Source organism: Taudactylus pleione, unplaced genomic scaffold, assembly GCF_031769625.1.
Source record: "Taudactylus pleione unplaced genomic scaffold, aTauple2 ptg000053l, whole genome shotgun sequence".
NCBI lineage: Eukaryota > Metazoa > Chordata > Amphibia > Anura > Myobatrachidae > Taudactylus > Taudactylus pleione.
The window spans coordinates 44,650,455-44,669,376 of NW_028284455.1; the positions used below are offsets into that span (position 1 = coordinate 44,650,455).

Below are 18,922 nucleotides of genomic sequence, written 5' to 3' on the forward strand. Positions count from 1 at the left end.
TCCCTGTTACCACCCACAAACGGCACTATCTGTCACTCAAAGTAGCGACCTGATAGTGGCTTACGAACAACCAAAAACAAAAAAACAAAAACAGATCGCAAAGACTGGCTTGTGCACGCGCAATGCGTATTATATGCATGCACAGATGGGCAAAAATCGCTCATAGCGAGCGAGCGCAACTTAGTGATCGGGTCTGAATGAGCTCCTGAGGCCCAAATGCGGCCCTCCACCCCTAGACCTCCATCATGGAGAGTGAGGATAGCTGGATGCGCACTGTTTGAGAGACAGGCAGAGCTGAGGCAACACACCCTGAGTGGAAGCAGCAGCCTGACCAGGTTTTTCCAACCCCAGGCTGTTCCCTTACCCAGCCCGCAGTCAGGCACAGGGCAGACAAGGACTAGAGACTGCTCCTGAGCAGAATAAGGATTATGCCATGAGGAGGATAGGAACTTTGCTATTATCTGACGGAGGACATGCTGTCTATAAGGAAGAATCCTTTATGATGGCAGGGCCAAAACTAGGATTTTTGCCACCCGGGGCAAGACAGTAATTTGCCCCCCCCCAAAAAAAAACATGACAAAGTAATGCTCCCTACATATTATGCTAAAGTAAGAAATGCCCCTTATAACACATTGTGCCACACAGTAATGCCCCTTATAACACATTGTACCACACAGTAATGCCCCTTACAACACATTATGCCACACAGTAATGCCCCTTATAACACATTATGCCACACAGTAATGCCCCTTACACATTTTGCCTCTCCCTCTCCAGCAGCCTTTTACCCTCCCCTTCTCCAGCAGCTTCTTACCCTCCTCCTCTAGCAGCCTCTCCCCCTCCAGCAGTCTCTTACCTTGCCTGTGTGCCTGCATCGGCAGGAGCCACATTAGCAGGCAGCTGTCTGTAGCCCTTGAGAGGCACAGCACTGCCAGCATTCTAATGTGGCGCCGGTCGTGAGCCACCCGGAGCCGGTTATTCTAATGTGGAGCCGGTCCGCAAACTCCGATTGGCTCACATCTGGCGCCACATCAGAATGATGGCAGCACAGTGTCTCTCAAGGGCTGGCCGCTGCTGCGGGTGGTTCCAAATCAACACCGGCAGCCACCCGTGCCCCCCATCTCCTTGGCGCCCCCCTCAAGTCCGGCACCCTGGGCAAGTGATGATAGGGCATGGAGCATAGGATACAGGAACAGTATAGTGATGTTTCTAACATTTCATTGCTGATAGAGAAATGTGCAATATTGAGGTTTAATTTCCTGTACAATTTACTGACCATATACTGCTGCCATATGGGATAAGTGCAATATAATAAAAGGCAATGTTGTAAATAGAATTGTATTGTCAGGATAACGAAACAGTTATCACGTGGAAGTTGAATATTTGAATTCACCATACCCTGTACAAACAATACAAACCTTTATATGGGAGATGTGCAATTATTCAATTCTTGACTATATACTGTTACCCAAATGGGATGTGTGGAATTATTCATACGCTGCTAGGAAAGGGGGTATATGCAATACTCCAACCGTAATTTGTGCTATTAGACGCATATAAACAGATACAATATGGCTGTGAATATTTGAACGTATTATTATTTTTTGTACAACATTACTACCTCTTGGGAAATGTGCAATAATTTTATCTGTGACCAATTGATATAGTTATGTCATGATGTTGGTCTTAGATATATACTATATATACTATAATTGTGCATGTGAACAATAGAACTAATCTTTCAAATATTTTTCATTCCCTACTCGGCAGTATTAGAATTTATATTGTATCTCAGTATACCCCCCATTCATTTGATTGTGACCGGTAGGTAATTTTTTCAGATGTTATCTGAGATTACCAACCTTTTTAGATTTTCGCCTAAACCGTTATTTTCATAAATGTATTTTATTACAGTAGGTATAAATGAAAGTCAAGTTTTAATTACTACAACTTTTACACTTGTCATACATAAAGAGTGTCCCATAAAAGGAATTTTCTTTTTGCCTTTGCAAAACACCATTTGGAGATCCAGGAACAGTGTCTTAGGAGAAGATACCATGATCTAACAATTGTACAGACCACAGCAGGGAACTAACGTCTACAGACAGAGAGGCCTATTCATTAAGCACTGCCAATTTAATAAATATTGGGACATTGACAGAATTTTCATATTTTGGCCTCTATTCACCACCACAATGGCTTTGAAATTAAACAAACAAGGTGTGCTTTAACTGCAGACTTACAGATTTAATTTGAGGGTAATTACATCCAAATCAGGTGAACGGTGTAGGAATTACAACGGTTTCTATATGTGCCTCCCACTTTTTAAGGGGCCAAAAGTAATGGGACTATCAACTCTAAAGCTATTTCATGGACAGGTGTTGGCTATTCCCTCATTATTTCATTATCAATTAAGCAGGTAAAAGGTCTGGAGTTGATTCTAGGTGTGATATTTGCATTTGGAATCAGTTGCTGTCAACTCTCAATATGAGATCCAAAGAGCTGTCACTATCAGTGAAGCAAGCCATCATTAGGCTGAAAAATCAAAACAAACCCATCAGAGAGATAGCAAAAACATTAGGTGTGGCCAAATCAACTGTTTGGAACATTCATAAAAAGAAAGAACGAACCGGAGAGCTCAGCAACACCAAAAGACCCGGAAGACCACAGAAAACAACTGTGGTGGATGACAGAAGAATTATTTCCCTGGTGAAAAAAAAACCCCTTCACAACAGTTGGCCAAATCAAGAACACTCTCCAGGATGTAGGTGTATATGTGTCAAAGTCAACAATCAAGAGAAGACTTCACAAGAGTGAATATAAAGGGTTCACCACAAGATGTAAACCATTGGTGAGCCTCAAAAACAGGAAGACCAGATTAGAGTTTGCCAAACAACATCTAAAAAAGCTATTACCGTTCTGGAACAACATCCTATGGACAGATGAGACAAAGATCAACTTGTACCAGAGTGATGGGAAGAGAAGAGTATGGAGAAGGAAAGGAACTGCTCATGATCCAAAACATACCACCTCATCAGTGAAGCATGGTGGTGGTAGTGTCATGGCGTGGGCATGTATGGCTGCCAATGGAATTGGTTCCTTTGTATTTATCGATGATGTGACTACTGACAAAAGCAGCAGAATTAATTCTGAAGTGTTTCGGGCAATATTATATGCTCATATTCAGTCAAATGCTTCAGAACTCATTGGACGTCGCTTCACAGTGCAGATGGACTATGACCCGAAGCATACTGCAAAAGCAACCAAAGAGTTTTTTAAGGCTAAAAAGTGGAATGTTATGCAATGACCAAGTCAATCCCCTGACCTGAATCTGATTGAGCATGCATTTCACTTGATGAAGACAAAACTGAAGGGAAAATGCCCCAAGAACAAGCAGGAACTGAAGACATTTGCAGTAGAGGCCTGGCAGAGCATCACCAGGGATGAAACCCAGGGTCTGGTGATGTCTATGCGTTCCAGACTTCAGGCTGTAATTGCCTGCAAAGGATTTGCAACAAAGTATTAAAAAGTGAAAGTTAGATTTAGGATTGTTTAGTTTGTCCCATTACTTTTGGCCCCTTAAAAAGTGGGAGGCACATATAAAAACCGTTGTAATTCCTACACGTTCACCTGATTTGGATGTATTTACCCTCAAATTAAATCTGAAAGTCTGCAGTTAAAGCACATCTTGTTTGTTTCATTTCAAAGCCATTGTGGTGGTGAATAGAGGCCAAAATATGAAAATTCTGTCAATGTCCCAATATTTATGCACCTGACTGTAACTCATTGAGAGATGCTGCAGACAGCTGAACTTCAGATCTCTATCACAGCTACTTTTGTAGCAGTGAAACTTAGCACTGCCGAGCATAACTGGGGTCCACGCATGCGCACTAAGCTCCCAATGGCCAGTGAAAGGAGCCGAACAGGGGATGAGGGATCTGAAAGGATCCCTTTTCTCAACCTGGACCTCCTTCCTATAGGAAGGAGTGGAGGTTCCCACTGACCAGCTTGATGAATTTCAGTCCCCATACTGTTGTATGGGGATGCCAAGCCAGATTGGGAGCGAAAGGTAAGCAGGAGAATTTTGGATATCTTCTATGTTACATTTATAATGAATAGCCCTGACACTTAATTTCTACAAAAGTAGGTGACATTTTTTATTTTCACCTACTTTTGTAGACATGAAGGGATAATGAATAGACCCCACAGTCACAAGCCCACTGCATTAGTACAGCATCTTATCACAGTGAATAAAATTGCAATATAAAATCATTAAAAAAAATGTTTATTTCAAGATATCTTCAATAGTTTTAGCATTTTGTAGAATAAGATTTTCCTTTCCTGGTGCTTGGAGGCTAACTGTGAGAAACCATTGTGGCCCTCCATTCAAAGTCATGTCTTTAATACGGCACTCTAGGAAGAAAAGCTTGGACGCCTCTGCCCTAAATACATCACTGCCTACAGATACACATGGTAACCAACTAACCATTTAAGGGGCTGTGTCTCAGTCGCATGCAGTTGGCCGATGTTTTTAGTCTGCGCATGCGTCCCAGGCACACTGCTCACGTGTCCCGATTATCACTGCTCATAGACACCGAACAGAATCGGACGCACGGTCTGTGGAATTCAGTGGGTGTTCCTGGGCGGTAACGGTGGTGGCTGAGCAGACGCGAGCATGTTGCTGTAAGCTGCTGCGTCCAAAGGTGCACATCCACTCACACATGATGCCATACTCGGACGGAGGTACTGCATCTGCCATAGGGCTAGTGAAAGTATCTATGGTGGGTCCGATGGTGCATCTAAAGACGCTCCAAGACGGAACTGCTCTGCAGCAAATGGGCGTCTCAGCTTCTTGATAAAGCCGTGGTACACGGAGAAACGCATTGAAGGTACAGGTGCTATCCCTGCTGCATTGTGCTGCACTTTGCCCTGACTGCTCTGACTGTTCTTTGGATTGGACAATACACCTTGGGTCTCTGTAAAACCTTTCTCACTGTGGGTTATTTGCCAAGGTTCAGCCCGTGATATCCACCCAGTGACCGCACGCCAGCTGGAGTGCTGTGGTGTGCTGTCTGGCTAGTTACTACATAACTAGCCATCTGTGGGAGAGATCCTCCATACAGTGTGAGGACTGGCTGTTATTCACATCTGCCATCGGCGGGACTATTGAATTTGAGTCTGGTGTCCGCTATCACAGACAACTGTCAGAGGAGCACATTGATCTGTTATTTCACTGGGTGAGTCTGCAGAACCCCAGTAAGACACGTTCGGCAGCGTGAGTTCGCTGGATTAGTTCCCGTTAGCCACTGATCATCTAACAGTCAGAGATTCAGGGCCTCATTCAGAGGCGTTCGGAGGATGCAAGCGGTCGCTCAGAAACTGGGCGGCCACTTGCATCCTGACCGCCCGCCTCTGTTGCGGTCGTTAGGCTGTGGGTTAACACCCACAGCTCTAACGACCGCTCGGGTGATGGTCGCGATGGTCAGAGACCATCGCGACCATCGGGGCTTACGACGAGACCCTAGGGTAGGGTCTCACTTGTCGTAAGCCCCGTAGAGCTTCTGGATCTGTTTGAGCTGGAAGCTCTCCACTGACATCACTAGTGATGTCAGTGGGGCCTCCCCCAAACGGTAGGCGTTCCCATGGGAACGCCTCCGTTTGGGCTGCCACCCCCCCGGCCCCGCCTTCCAAACGGAGCAAGCTGTCAATCAGCATCGACAGCTCGCCCCCTTTGGATCGAGACCCGCTACGACTGGTGCTGTCGGTCGTAGCGGGTCTCACGCACGCACACGACGGTGCCGGCGCCGTCGTGCGCATGCTCTGTGGGGGGCCATCGACCCTGTCCGAGCGTATCGGCGCTAACGACCGGGTCTGAATGACCCCCTCAGTTTGGAGTTTGAAACTCACCTACTCTTCATCTGTTAGTATATACAAATATTTACCCAAGCGGACAAAATTCCAGAGACTTTGAATTACCATCATTACTGTGTCTTTTTACACCAAACAAATATGGAACAACAAATTATCATTTATTTATATGGCGCCACAAGTGTTCCGCAACGCCTTACAAAGTACATAGACAAAAAAGTAACCATTGACTTACAATACAATACAATACAATGCAGGACATGGATAAACATTGCTATATTAGTGACATTAATGCCCGCATAAGCAGCCAAGTGTTAGTTGCCCTAGTGGCTAGTAAGAGATAAATTAAATTACAGTAGGGAGAAGCACAAGAGGGTAGAGGGCCCTGCTCGAAAAAGCTTACGTTCTTTAAGGGAGGGGAAGACAAACAGGAGTGACACAGAATGGGGTGGGCGGGGAGAAAGGAAGCAAGTTAGGATGAGAGCTGGAAGGCTATAATGAAGTAGTGGGTCTTAAGAGCTCGTTTGAAAGATGGTAGAGAGGTGCAGAGTCTGATAGGGAGAGGGAGGGAGTTCCAAAGGTGAGGAGCAGCACGGGCAAAGTCTTTGAGGCGGGAGTGGGAGGAAGTAATCAATTGGCATGAAAGGCGGCATGTATTAAGTGAACGAAGAGGGCGGACAGAAGAGTGAAGGGAGATGAGATCAGAGATATAATGTAAACATTAAGGAATTAATATAAAATATTCTTGCACTACATCGTATTATGGTGCTAGTAAGTGTTCCTGCAGAACCGTGTACACTAGTCATTGCTTCTCTTCTGCATCATCTCTTTATCTACTCCCAGAAACCTCCTGTCAGTCTGACTGAGATGTGATAATGTTTGCACAATGCAGCTGCTCAGGGGCAAGGGACAAATGGGATGTCACTATAGGCATGGAAACCCATTGACATCACAAAGCAGGAAAATATGTCCGCAGACAGACACATCCCCCTAACATTTGCCCATCATTTGCAGAGATTACATAGAACTATATTTAGTGGCAATAGCTCACTGTTCTAGGCTCAGTTAAGAACTGTTTTATATAAACAACTCTTTAATATTGAATTCAGCACTTCACATGTATTATGCCATTATCAGAACTTTATTCCTAACAGTATAGAAGAAAGTAAAAGATCCTCGCAGCACATTTTAACCTTTTCCCTGCAGATGAGGAATGGGACTCGTAATCCGGAATTTATGTATATATTCAGATGTTAATTCCCATTCATCATTCGCATCTAGGGATCCCACTGGACCACACACAAAAAGAAATGACCTTCCATACTGTTCTGGATGACCGGTGGGGACTTTTCCTAACCAGGGAGCCAACATCAGTTTTGTAAAAAAAAAAAATAACTAAAATGAATGAAAGTATTGGGGAGGGACTTTTCCCAAACCTGACACCTACAAAGATGGGGGACCCTTTGTTTGGAAGAGGGGAGCCCCAGTAACTCCATAAAAGTTACTGCCTGGTGATCAGTTTGATCACCAGGCATTAACCCTACACTACATAAAAATCATGGACTCCAGGGATGGGAGAAGGTCGCCCCCCCAACCTGGCATCTAAAAAAAAGCATGGGGTGTAGTCTTTTTTCAAATTATCTGACCCCCTACTACTAATTGTCTGGTGATTACACATGACCCTGCACTACGGAAAACCCTCATAATGACACCAATAACTTTATGGGCACCCATATTTAAAAGAGGGGAGTACCCTGAGGTATTCTCCATTTCTATGAAAAATGGGGATTGTATATAGACTCTCTGGAGCCCGATACGCAAAACCAGATATTCATACTTTTTGAAAGTACAGACTGATTCCTACACCGAAGACTATTAGCGGAGTCAGGTGATCGCTCTTAAATGTAATTTTCCCGGTATTGCTATTACTACTTAAAGTATTGGATCTAATAGTGAATATGCCCTTTGGGTATAGCCCAATTCATACCTTCTGCCTTAACTCCGCCTTCTCCCCTTATGTGTTCATCTCCTTTTAACCCCTATTCTCCAGATAAAAAATGTCTCTATTGATTTTCTTATGATATGTGGTGTATGATGTGATATGATTTTCTTTTTAATATCATCGTATATTAATTGTCACTCTGTTTTATTATTATTTGACTGTTTTAAAAAGGTATCTTGTATTGTTGAGCCAAATTGTCACTCTGTCATTGTTTCAGTCATTGCTTGCTATTATGGTTATGATTGTACGAAATGGAAAAAAAAGTTTTACATCTATCTCCCCCATACTGTCCTGCACACAAATGGATACATCCTTGAAAATTGTCTGATTACCAGACAATAACTGAAACAATACACAAAAAATAAACATTTCCAACATATGGCCCATATCTCCCCAATCGTGTATCAAATAAAAAAAAAGTGGTCCCTCATTTAATGCAGTAGGATGACTAGTTTTTAAAATGGAGGCCTTGTTGGGCTACCATATTATTCTTTCACATAAAAAGCATTAAATTGAGACAGTAAAATTTGAAGAGAAAAAATGCTTTTTCATTTCGATTGCAGATTTTTTTGTTATGACTTTCAAACTTTTTACTATTTTGGAAAGGTGGATTATTGGTGAAACTAGAACCACAAATTATTTATTTGTGGTGCATATAAAGGGGGGGGAATCACATTTGCTTTTGGCTCCCTTTCTTGAAATTTCAATAAAAAAACAAACACCTTTTTTGGTCATTTGGGTAAAATCTTTTTTTGACAGGTTAGAATTAATAAAAAACAAAAAACGAATGGTGCCTTCTGCGCAAATACAAAGTCTACTGAAAAAAGGCCTAATTTGTGTGGGCATCGCATAAAAAAAATAATCTGTGACATTGATGTTGGACGAGTGTTCAGCTAACATCGGAAAATGGCCTCAGCGCAAGGGTGAGAAAACCCTCAGCAGCGAAGGGGTTAAAAATATAGCATAATTTTAATTCATAAAGACCCCTTGCTGTCACAAACCTATTTAACGTAATTTAGGATGACTGTATTGCCTTATTTACATAGACTGAGGTAAATAAATGCTTTCAAAGAGCCCCAGCAGTATCTACTTTTTGTGTTCATACACTTACAACTGTGGAGATGTGATCACATTGTGATTGTACAAATTAAGACTTTACCTACAAATATACACTGAAGTGCCAAAAGTCATGGGGATAGGTGCCTAGCATCGTGTAGGACCCTCTCTACCCTGGCGAAGTGCAGCAACTCAACGTGGCATTGATTCCACAAGTGGACGGAAGACCTCTGGAGAGATGTTGACCCATGTCGCCGGGATAGATTCCCACAGCTCCCTGATATTTTTAGTTGCAGGATCTTGGGTGCGAGTGGATCTCTCCACCACGTCCCATATATTCTCGATTGGGTTCATGTTGGTCGAGCATAGTGCCTACACCATTCGTTGGAATTCTCCAAAATGCTCCTCGAACCAATTCTGGACAATTTGGGACCAATGATGTGTTCAGGCAGAGACACACCCCACACCATTATGGAACCACCATCAGCCTACAAGGTGCCTTGTTGACAACTGGGGTCCATAGCCTCTTAGGGTCTGAACCAAACCCTACCATCCACCCGAAACAACTAGAGCCGTGACACATCGGACCACACCACATTTTGCCAGTCCTCCAGGGTCCAATTAGCGAGCACAGGTGAGGTGTTAACAGGGGCACTCTGGTGGGTCATATCTCATGAAAGTTAAAAAGCGCTGCACTGATCTGCTGGGTATGCGACTGTTACCTCCTGCATTGAATGTGGATGTGATTTGAGCCAGTGTCACTTGTCTGTTACCATGGACAATTCTGGCCAGATGCCGTTGGTCACGATCATTAAGCACCCATGATCGGCCACTGCGCTCAGGGGCGCCGAGAGGGGGGGAGCGGGTACTATTTGCCCGGGCCTGTTGAAGAGGCCTGGGTCCTGCAGCCTGAACCCCGCCCCAGCCGCCACTGTCAAGTTCGGGCAGCAGGGAGAGAGGACTGACTGCTTCTACAGCAGCCTCTCTCCCCAGCACACACTCTGCTATCACGCTGTGTGCCGGGCTAGGGAGAGAGGCTGCTGCAGCGATCAGACCTCTCTCCCTGTGTTTTATGCGGGAGAGGGGAATGAATGCGCCCCCATCCCGACACCTGCGTACCCTATGCGGTGCGCGCGGCCCCTTAGCAGAAGGAGGGGGTCTGGCCATGCCCCCTCTCTGTACCTGGGCCCGGCAGAGCTGTAGGCAGCCCTGACTGCGCTGTCCACTGTGGGTGGTAATTTCTTAATGACTTCGGAAATGAAACGCCCCATCCGTCGGGCACCCACTATCATGCCCAGTTCAAACTCTGATAATTCATGTCCCCTTGCCATCAGCATGCTAGCCGGTGTTCAAACTGACTCATGAGATATCAGATTACAACTGTTGCGGTCTGGGCATTTCCAAGATGTCACAGTACGGTGACTCCATCTAACATTACCTTTACCTACTGCTATCTTATAACTTTTGCCACTTCATTGTACATTTTAGATGAGTAATTATATGATTTTCTTTTTCAACAGTTATCATTTACATATTAATCCACAGTCTAAAAATCCTCCACAACTCATGCCCATTCCAGACTTATAGCTACGATATACCTTCAGAATTATTCTCTCCTATTCATCTATTGGCTTCTATCCAGCGTAAAAAAAATTTTTTTCATCTGCTTAATTCTTAATCTAAATGCTTTCTTAGTATCATCTTCACTAACATATGTTCCAACTACGTCTCCTAATTCCAATACCTAAAAGCAAAGATTATTACACGGTAATATTTTATATGCATGTGGTAGGAAATGGTGCCAAAGAAGCCACTGGCCGTACATTTAATAAGTTAGTTAAACAGTCTGTACCTGTCACAATCTTATATTAATGTCCAATAACTTTGAATTAAGTTGTTAGATAATAATTGTGGGTGGCAATAGATTAAATATTATCAGCTATACTTTTCCGATGTTATTAATAATACAATCATGAATGGGGAAAAAATTGTTACATTCAAGTTCTTATATAGCGACATTATTATATAAAAGTGAGGCAGTTATTCTTTATGAATCTGAAATTTTAAAACAAAACACAATTGCAGTTACTCCATACCACTCTATGAAACAACCTGCTAGTGGAGGAATGACCACACCACTTTGGGTGGTGTGTCACGTCATTCTCTGGGGACATGGCTAGTGTTTCAGAAGCCGCTCCTAAGTTCTTCTCTATAACTAGGCCACCCCAAACCCCTTCACCTTTCCCCTAAAACCCTTGTATTGTTTTGCACAAACAAACTATGGCGAGCAGGGACATACCTTCAAACTTCCCAGGGACAACCATGGACAACCATTCCAACTATCAGCATGGCTGGACAGTCCCCTCAGATGAGAGGTATACTATTCCAACCATTATTCATCGTTGAGGAGTTCAAAAATGGTTTTGTGCCAGAAGGCAAGCCGTGTATAATACACAGCACGTATATAAGATGTCTAGAGGCTTGTTGACATGTGCTGTTCATATTGTGCTGACCTCATGCATAGTTAATTGAAATTGCACTAAGCTTCGGAATAATTGATCCTTATGACACCGAATCTCCCTGTTCACACACTAATGTGCATTTAGGAAGACGCCACTCTAAACTAAAAATGTAAGGAAGTTTCTAAATAAAAATGCATGCAGATGCTGTTCATTGGCGTTCTTGTACCTGTAACAGTTATACTCTACACTCTTCTTTATGCTAAATGCTCAGCGTCCATCTATAGGGGAATACTGCAGAGAAGGATGAATGGGCTAAGGATGGTGTAAGGGGAGCATGAGAAAGTCTAAGGGGAAAGATGACAGATTGTGTATGGAAGCAGTCGTGGCTGTAAACATAAGTCTGAGTGAATAGAAATAGTATAGGCTGCAATAAAACAAAACACCGGGGAAATAGATTTAGGGCAGTGTAGGAGAGGGGAGAACTACCAGTAAAAATAACAATAGTTGAATGATCTGCGACAGAGGTGATAATAGAAAGAGAACTACAGGTAAAAATAGGAAAAGAAAAAACCACACATAAAATTGCATATTCCCAGTTTGCGAGAATCAGCATGTTTTATCTGTGCATTCTGTTGGCTAATCATTCCTGCTGTTAGGAATAAAGTGCAAGCTTTCACATTTGTTATTGAAGCATGTTTTCCTCTTTCTTTGAGCCATGAATAATCATCCAATGCTATTTGTACTTCATTTTTTTTTTTTATAAAATGTGATGTGATTCATGTATCTTTCCAGGAGCCTGCCTGTTCTTTCCCTAGCTATGGTGGGTAAGAAAAAGCATACAAGTAAAAAACATGAACAGAAACGACCTGGGTCGAAGAGTCCTGGGTCCATGACCCTGCTCTGTACCAGGGTTTTTCCCCGGGTCCAACCCGGGTAGGCTCTGGTGAATGCATCCAATCCAAGCCAAACTTTCCCATTGGCTTTTCCGTGCACCTGTAGATAACATCAACTGCAGGCATCCGGACCACATGACTGAGGGCTAACAAATTTAAGTGTGTATAATTGTTTAACTTTTTTATGTAAACATTTTGTCTTTGTATAGACCAAAACTTTATAAAGGCTATATTCATAATTATATTATTGTAATGTAAAAATGTATTGGTTTCCAATTTAAAAAAAACATTTGGAAACAAACTTTGTGGCCTTTACTCTAAAAATGCAAATTTTTATATTATGTCATTACTGTGAACAAAAAACAAAGTCCCCTTTAAATTCACATCAAATTCCAGGGCAGACCCGTGTTCAGTGTGAACATATCCAACCCTGGAATCTCCTGGATTTTGGTGTAGTGTGAATGGGGGTCTCAGACTAAGACCTGGGTATTTCCCGGGTTGATAGACTCGGGAAGTACCTGTGCATTTTCCAGGTCTTATGTCTGAAAGGGGTATGAAAAGGGGTATAAGAGTTCACCTGCCACTGTCAGCCAGTATTGCTGAGAAGCTGAGTATCAGAGGTTTTCCATCACTGTGATAACTAGAGAGAGAACATTTTAGTTTTTTTGTTAATGATGCTTTGTTGTTACTAGGTCCATAAGTAGTTGTAACTCAGAGTCTAAGGCTTATGTACTAAATATGTACTGTCAGTAGATACTCACCACAGCTAACACCCCACAAGCCTTTCCATTGCTCTGACCCAATCATCTGGCCATAATGATTTGGCCCTTCCCTAAGTCTCGGGTATTTACATCTGCCCTTGTACATTTAACACATTGACTACAAGTACCTAGTGTCAGCTGGCCGTCTAATCTATCCTTGCCATTGTTACAGGATAATCAACATCATTTGTTTCATATGGTCATAATTTATAGGCTCATCAGTGCATATTTACCAGAAATGATGGGCAATGGGCAAGGGCAGGGAGGCTTGAAGATGTAATTCCGTCATCACGCAGCAATCTTGGCGGCCACCATGATAGCACAATTTGCAGCATCATCCCACCTGGAATAGCCTATATGTATAGTACATCTACATAATAGCAATGCAATATCAGCAAATGACTAGTAAAATCATACTTGCCGACATTTCGTCAGGGGAATCCGGGAGGGGGCTAGCAGGTCCGTCCAGCAGGGAGGATGGGGGCGGGTCAAATAGGCGGAGCGGGGGCGTGCCGTCGCGATTGCGTCATCGTGGCCCCACTTCCCGCTTTATAATGCCAATATTACTGGCATTATAAGGCAGGGGTGCGTCTACGATGCCGCGATTCAGTGCAAATCGCGTCTTCACACCCCCGCACCGCCCACTTTTGCGTCTGGCGCGGGGGTTAGCGGGGTGCCGGCATCCATTCCGAGGGACTTGCCTAGTCGGCTCCTGACAGTCCCGGGAGAGTAGGCAAGTATGAGTAAAATATAAAGGGAAGATGCTGAGTGTTGGCAAAACTATTATGTTGTGAGGTTTTGTCCATATAGGATATCTGCATATATTCAAAATGGCAGTAAAATATACCTTTATGTCTTTGAGACTATTTGTCCCACTGACAGACAGTGGTCAGAAGCGAGAATATGAAAATTAAAAATGTATTGACAATAAAAAATGTATTGCTAGTAGATGAGGTTTCAATACTCTGGACATTTTTGAAAATAAAATAAATAAAATATATTAAACATATATATTATGTGCTTCACACTAAACTAGCTCATTGTCTGAATGTATTATTTATGATATTCACAGTCTATGCATAAAATATTTTCCCATTTAGCAACATTAGCAGGTTTGCTGCAGGGTGTGACCATTACATAGGCAGGAAACTGCTAAGTGCCAGCACACATCCTGACCCTCATTACACACAGGAATGTAACATTCCGCCGCTTCCCTAACTTCTTGTTCTAAGCTTAATTAGACACCTGTACCAGAATAATGATAGTGTAAAAGAAGTATACAAGATAAAATACCACATTTACACAGAAAATACTATTGCATCGCATCAGGTGAAATGAATAATGCCCTGATAATTCAATGGACAATAACATACCTTATACATCTTATTTCTACAGCAGTGTTCTGTTGTGCTGTGGCTCCATGTACTATGATGGGGTCTGGAGCACAGAGAGCTGAATGAGCATGTATAATGATAATTACTACTAATAGGTGGGCTTGAGAGAGGAATCTTGGGTCCCGATACTAATAGAGGGGACCAGCAAATATCATAGATTGCTTTATTTGAACCTGTAATGGGTATAAATCATGCTGGCCTGTGCTATTATGCAGTACAAACATTGTTATATGTGATATTACACATGTACAGTATGTGTCACAACTTTAAAATTGTCGGGAACTTACCATGTGTTTAACGGGATCGGTATGAAATACCACCGGATGCACGTTTCAAATACCGACCCCGGAAGACCGGCAACAGTGAAGATCCCGACAGCAGCTAAGCTATGTACTACCTAACCTAACCCCCCCAACCCTAACCGCCCCCCAAATGCCTAACCATAACCCCCCCTGTAAGTGCCTAAACCTAAGTCTCCCGGGGGGGTGCCTAACCCTAACCTCCCCCCCGGGGGTGCCTAACCCCCCCCTTCCCAAGCCTAACCCTCCCGGGGGGGTGCCTAACCCTAAATCCCCCCCGGGAGCCCCTAATCTTGACGGGCCTGATCTTGCCTAGGGCAGTACAGCTTTCATGCATGCGCAATGGCTAAAAATCGCTCAATCTGCATAAATATCAGCATTACGTAAATCTCTGAATGAGGCCCTCAATCCTCATGCAGTGCTGATGTTTACAAAGTTGACAGATTATTTGCAGCTGCACACCCCAAAAATTTCTGACCACCCCTACAGCGCATGCGTTACACAGTGTGTATGCACAAAGGTGCTGCTGCAATCGGGTCAAGCGGTATCGGAAAGGTGTTGGAAAAGTGATGGGGGTTTCTGGATAGTTGCTTTTAGTGCATGCAAAAGTGGTCCGTTCAATGGACGTATTATGGGAGTGTCACAGGCTTGTCAATGCAAGTGGCATCTCAGCCACAAGCATAGGAGGCCGTGGTCCGATGGAGAAATGACACCTGCAATGGATGCACTGATTGGTATTACAGCGTGCACGGGTGCTAAAATTGAGAGACTCATTCCTTGTACATTTGGCCGCACGAATGTACACAAGCTTGTAGGCCATTTACATAATCACTGCCAATTGGCGACTGCCAATACACGCTGCTGCATTCGCTTTTGTGTGCCACTCAGAATCAGACCCATAATATCTAATAATGCCAAAGAACATCAGAAACCAAAGTGGAGATTATAGTTATTTGCAATAATCCAGTGAAGCAGCATTATCATAAAAAATATAATAAAAACCCACAAAATGGAGAATGGTAGTAATTATATTATAGTCATTGATATCTTAATAATTTCCATATCATATAAGCATATCATCGGCTGATAGAAATCTTTAAGGAAAGAGGGCTATAGGCATACTTGCCTACTTTTTCTTTTTCCTACCCGTGAGAATTCCGGGGAGGAGAAGCAGGTGGGTGCTGATGGGGGCGGGGCCTGTTGTGTCACATCATTAAGCCCCACCCCTTGCAGTAAATTGCCGCGATTCAAACATTTAAATAGGGGGCGGGGCCAAATGGTTTGATTCTTGTGGAATTGCATAATCAAGCCCCCAACTCGGAGACCCCTGGTCGTCGTAGAAATTCTTCCCATTGCAGGAGAAGTGCCTACTCTACCGGGGGTGCGAGGAGTTTTCCAAAAAATCGTGTGCCTCTCGTGACTTCCAGGAGAGTAGGCATGTATAGCTATAAGATGCTGTAATAGCGAGGAATAGCACCAAGAAATGAATCCAGGACGCACTTGATGTTGTATAGACTTGTCGGCAAGCCAGCTCTCACCACTTGCAAGTGGAACTGTTTCTGAAGGTGACTCCCAGGCAATTTAATGTAATGCCACTCATGATGCCGACTGATCTCAAAAGCAGCGTTGGTGATTTTAATCATACAATGTTCATCTGCTCTAAATTCATAATGACTTGTTTCCCATGACTTCCTTATATTAGACACTCAAATTATGTTTTGGTCCTACAGAACCTCCAGCAGGTAGGAGGGGGCCGCAGCCTGACTGGAACTCAGCTATGAGAGATCTGACCTCTGGCATGTGCTACTGCACATGCATGGTGTCTCCACGCATCTTTACTATGTAGTGTCCACGAGGACAGGTCGGACCAGGAAACTCTCCCCACCAAATGGCCCTACAGTTCCTTGCTGTATGTCCACAAGCACAATATACCACCAACCTTGTACACTAGACCACCAGTGTACTGTGTGGCGGTGTCAGAAGTGTGATCACACCTGCACACTATAATGCACAGCTTTAGCTCCAGGCTGCCACAAACAGTGTATTACATCTAACACCTGTGTAATTCCCTGTGTCACATGCTACCTGCTCTACTTGATATATAATAAATCTAAGAATTAGTTAAACTGTAGCACATGTGGACTGACCGTAACCAGCACCAACTACTGCGTTGTATGTTTAATCAACATCACTCACACACTGGTTTATCAATTCATCTGGAGAACTACAGCTTCCAACATAATCCTCACCTACAGCCACCACCATTTCTGCTAATATATCTAAGCCTGGTTGATAAATTGATGGATTCATTTTTGCTGAGACACAATTATACTTGATATTTATATTTCAGCTAGTTAGATATGAATGAGCCCTACCTCTTACTAAAGATCTCTGAGTAATTAATTCATTGAGAGTAATTTAGTGGTGTACAAATCATTTATAGGGATTATCATGCCTTGGGAAGGTGTCATGTTGGGTAGATGTTACTGCTGTATCTCATATGTGTAGACCAGTGTTTCCCAAACTCATTCCTCAGGGAGCACTAACAGTGCATGGTTTCCATTTTTCCTAGTTGGTGCACAGGTGTGTTCATTACTCACTGACACATTTTAATGGATCCACAGGTGGAGCTAATTATTACACTTGTGATTCTGTGGGGAGACCTGGAAAACATGCACTGTTAGTGCTCCCTGAGGAATTAGTTTGGGAAACACTGGTGTAGGGGGGGTATAGTCCAAAGGGGTTATTCGTGTTTCTCATTTCTTCAAATTACTTGGAAAATTATTATTTTGATACTTTTTGTATAGAAATTCATTAGGGGTGTAAATTATTATGTGCCTCTGTAATTGTTGGTTTGGTTCTCATCAATAATGTATTTTGATTTATTTCAGCTTAAATGCCGATGTCGCTGTGACTTCCCTGGCATTAGAGATCCTCAGCACAGTTGGACGTTGATAGACACCTGAAGGATTCCACCATAGCTACAAGTTCAGGCCGAAACCAAACGCAACTTCACCCCCATACAGCCATTCTTCCATTCCTCCAAATTCCCAGATGTGCAGAGCTTGGTATTTTGTTACATGAAAACTAATAAACAGATTTGCTGTTTGTCTGTAAATATCTATTTTTGTATAAAGATATCTTAGAGCAAATGTATGTGCATTATCATTGTTGTAATTTTTTTAGCATAATATTTAGAATTAACTACTACATTACATAGGGTCTGAGGAAAGTGAAAAGGGGATTAATGTATACTAATGGAATTTGCTGCCACAGTCAGAGCTGGCATAGAAGTCAGTAAATGTTTAATGTTATCTGTAGACTCCTCCTCTTTCAGTGCACCAGCAGAGAAGGCTATTATTTATTATATACAGTGTAGGTTGTACTTGTTATTGCCATTACCTTTAATTTTCCATATAGTTAGTCTTACCTGGAGGTTATAATCCCCCACCCCCTGCCCCCAGTTATATACTTCATGTACTGTTTTGTTATCAGATTTCATTTCCTCTAGTAAAAAATATATATATATATCTGTATTTGAATGTGATTAATACCATTTGGTTTATCTTTTATGATTATGCTTTGTTATATAGGCAATATTGTTAATTACTATGTGTTTAATTTCCACATAAACTATAATCTTTCATGTAGTTTTTTTTTTACTCTGGAATTCTATTTCGAGTCACTCATAGAAATAGTGTTTGTTTTTTGTTTTTTTAAAATAGTGTTTATATTTATTTGAGAGTGTTTACAGATGTATTTGAAGCAGCATTTTAGCTTACTAAAAGAGTAAGAGTTTAGAGTGGCGTTATATCATTGATTTGTGCTTTCAATAAAGTTTTCATTATATGACTGGAGAATTGAGTATAAATATTTATTAGGGTGTGACTAAATACACTTAAATGTTTCACTACCCCATTCATTGATTGGGTAATTGCATACTGTTGTATGAAAGTATTGTTACGTTTTCTAGTATACATTCTAATTGCACGATTATTTAAACATATTTCTTTTACATGCTTTTCACGTTGGCTGTAATTAACACATCACAATAAACATTTAATTTTCACATACAAATCTGTGACATGAAGGGTAATTACAAGCTAACCTATGAACTAATATTAAAAGATAAAATTGTGAATGTCATTCTATTTTTTTTTTACACTGCTGCTATTTTGACCTCTATC

General features: G+C 42.4%; 1 protein-coding gene across 2 annotated transcripts in view; it reads left to right on the plus strand.

Annotated features, from left to right (window-relative positions):
- The window catches only part of ULK4 (unc-51 like kinase 4), a 777,293-nt gene extending 758,709 nt beyond the window's left edge, over nucleotides 1–18,584 (plus strand). For both annotated transcript variants that reach the window (XM_088463894.1, XM_088463889.1), the window contains exon 37: nucleotides 17,627–18,584. In XM_088463894.1, coding sequence (XP_088320020.1) covers nucleotides 17,627–17,690 — 64 coding nt within the window. In that variant the 3' untranslated portion in view covers nucleotides 17,691–18,584. The remainder of the gene's footprint in view (nucleotides 1–17,626) is intronic.
- The last annotated feature ends 338 nt before the right edge of the window (nucleotides 18,585–18,922 follow it).